This window comes from Poecilia reticulata, linkage group LG17 (assembly GCF_000633615.1).
Source record: "Poecilia reticulata strain Guanapo linkage group LG17, Guppy_female_1.0+MT, whole genome shotgun sequence".
Taxonomy (NCBI): domain Eukaryota; kingdom Metazoa; phylum Chordata; class Actinopteri; order Cyprinodontiformes; family Poeciliidae; genus Poecilia; species Poecilia reticulata.
In genome coordinates, this window is record NC_024347.1 from 30,670,074 (window position 1) to 30,672,552 (window position 2,479).

General features: G+C 41.1%; 1 protein-coding gene across 1 annotated transcript in view; it reads right to left on the reverse strand.

The window, feature by feature from the left end:
- Positions 1 to 77: 77 nt before the first annotated feature.
- Positions 78 to 2,479, reverse strand: part of tmeff1a (transmembrane protein with EGF-like and two follistatin-like domains 1a) — a 53,567-nt gene continuing 51,165 nt past the window's right edge. The window contains exons 8-10 of the mRNA XM_017310121.1: positions 2,153 to 2,276; positions 1,735 to 1,896; positions 78 to 1,261 (exon numbers count right to left, since the gene is read on the reverse strand). Coding sequence (XP_017165610.1) covers positions 1,177 to 1,261; positions 1,735 to 1,896; positions 2,153 to 2,276 — 371 coding nt within the window. The 3' untranslated portion in view covers positions 78 to 1,176. The remainder of the gene's footprint in view (positions 1,262 to 1,734; positions 1,897 to 2,152; positions 2,277 to 2,479) is intronic.

Consider the following 2,479-nt stretch of genomic DNA (forward strand, 5'->3'; position numbering starts at 1 on the left):
ATTTAATCACAAAGAAAAAGCTGCAGACGTTGTTTGTGTATTTACAGGAACAGGAATGATCTCTGCTGGAGAAAACATGACGATGATCTGACGTTTGTTTATTGGGAACAACATGAAAAAGGACAATGACTTACATCAGATCGACCCGATGGGATCGCTACGGACACAGAAACCAAGAACTGGCCTCAAGACGTCAAAACGTTAATACGACAAAAATTAAATTAAAAGGCAGTAAGTTACCTGCACACCACTAACATCTTAAAGACACGTTTTTATTCCTGTTAATACCAGCAGGAAACGGCAGAGCGGGCTTCACACATTCCCAAAGGGAATTTCTCAGAGGGTTTCCATGTGCTTGGAATGTGTCACAGAGAAGAAAATGCAAAATTAAAATAATAAAAAACCTCTTCACAACATTCAAAGACCCTAAACTTCCTCCATGTCAAAAAGTCTTTAGTTCTAATCTTCAGCTCCCCGTTTATACGAACAAGGATGCAGGAAACATTCCAGCCTCTGATCCGTTCAACGTCCAACCGTCCTCCGCAGGTCCTGACATTCACCGTGTAACACGGAGCGCGAGGTTTTCCGTTCAGCACCGACGGGACGGAGATGAGCCAGACGGAGTCCTGGTAAAAAGTTTAAACTACACCACAGTACACAGTTTTCACAAGTCATGCTAATTTACAAGAACTACAAGCCAGAACCGAGGAAAACGTAAAAACCTCCAGTAAAAACTACTTTAAAAAATGATAACAATCCTTATAAATTATTAGCTTAGTGAAACTGGAGCCTTTTCCAAACCAAAGAAGAATAATCTACTGGACTGGCCGGCACCTCAAAACGCTAAAAACAAACTAGTTTGGTGATCAGCTGCACGTCATTAGTAAGGAGCAGAACAGGCGGGGAAAGATTTTCATGAATAAAATGAATAAATATCACATTCCAGACGCTGCTTCGTTTACCGGAAAGGTTTTAGCAAAACGCAGGCGGTTGATTCAGCTGCTGGGAAAAGAAAAATCCACCAGGAAAAATAAGGCCTCTTAAATAAATATTCTTATTCTTCTTCTATTGTTTTTTCCCCCAGGAGAAAAAAAATGTCCCACTGACTGTTAAAAAAATCGGCATTCCCGCCTTATAAGAAAAATACTTGTCAAAGAGAAGCGTCCGGAAACGAGGCTATACCATCCGGGAGTTCGTGTCCGAGGAAAAGTGTCCGAGGTTCTGCTTCTGCCGGCGGCCGCGGTTGTTCTTCGGACATTTCCTGGAAACACAAACCCAGAAAAAACTAACATTTTTATGTTTATCGTCCCAAAATACAGTAATTAAGATTTTAATGCATCTTTGTTTAAAATCGGATTGTAGAATTATTATTTCATTTTGAGGATAAAGTCAAATTGTGGTGAGTTAAATGAGCATCTTGTGAATTTATGCCTTAGTTTTACAAATAAAGAAAAACTTTAAATCATTTAACAAAAGTTTGCTCTCATTAAAAATACCTTTTTTCTCACAATTTTATAACTTCACTCTGGTAATGTTGCATCTTTTTCTACTAATTTGGCTTCATGGTCAATTTTTTAAAATCCTTTAGTTTTAATAAAACATTTTTAAATTAGTTTTAATGTTTTTGTTGTAAAAGTAAAACTACAAACATTATTGGAAACTTGAAAGCTTCCTGGCCATTTGATTTTTTAAAAGCAGTCCTGATGACGTGAAACCAACCAGCTGTGGTCCTACCTGGTGATGCACATCACCACGGCGACGATGATGGCGATCTGCACGGCTCCGATGATGGCGGCGATCAGGACGTAGTGCAGCTTCTGTCCGCTGGGAACCACGTACAGGATGTTGAAGTCCTGCGGCTCGTCGCACTGCGTGCCTTTGTACCCGGCGTCACACCTGGAAACGCGCTACGTTAGCAACATGCTAACAGGCGAGCATCGAAAAGCACCAGATTACTGCAGCAAACCAGCAGCAAAACGAAGCACAAAATCAGGAAAACATAAATTATTTCCGCCGTTTTGTGACTTAGAGAGTTAATAACCGAGCAAACAGGAGCTGAAATATTAACATTAGTGCACAAAGCAACAAGTTTGATCCAAATTTGAGCTAAAATTAGCGTTTTGATGTTAAATCAGGTGAAGTTCAGGCTGACCTGCAGGTGGCCATGTTGTACTTGATCTCACATTTCCCGTGGACGCAGAACCCGGCGTAGCTGTCAGCGCAGGGGATCGGCATGCCGGCGTAGAAATCCTCGCCTTGGTCCAGACCCGTGGTTTCTGGAGAACCAAGGAATGAAAACAGGATGAATTTAACGATCAGAGAGCAGAGAGTTAATACAAAGGGAGAGAGTTAGAAAGTTAGCATAATCTGCTAGCATTGCCTGTTAGCATAGCCAGTAAGCATAACAACCTGTTAGCATAGCCTGTTAGCATCGCCTGTTAGCATAACAACCTGTTAGCATAGCCAGTTAGCATAACAA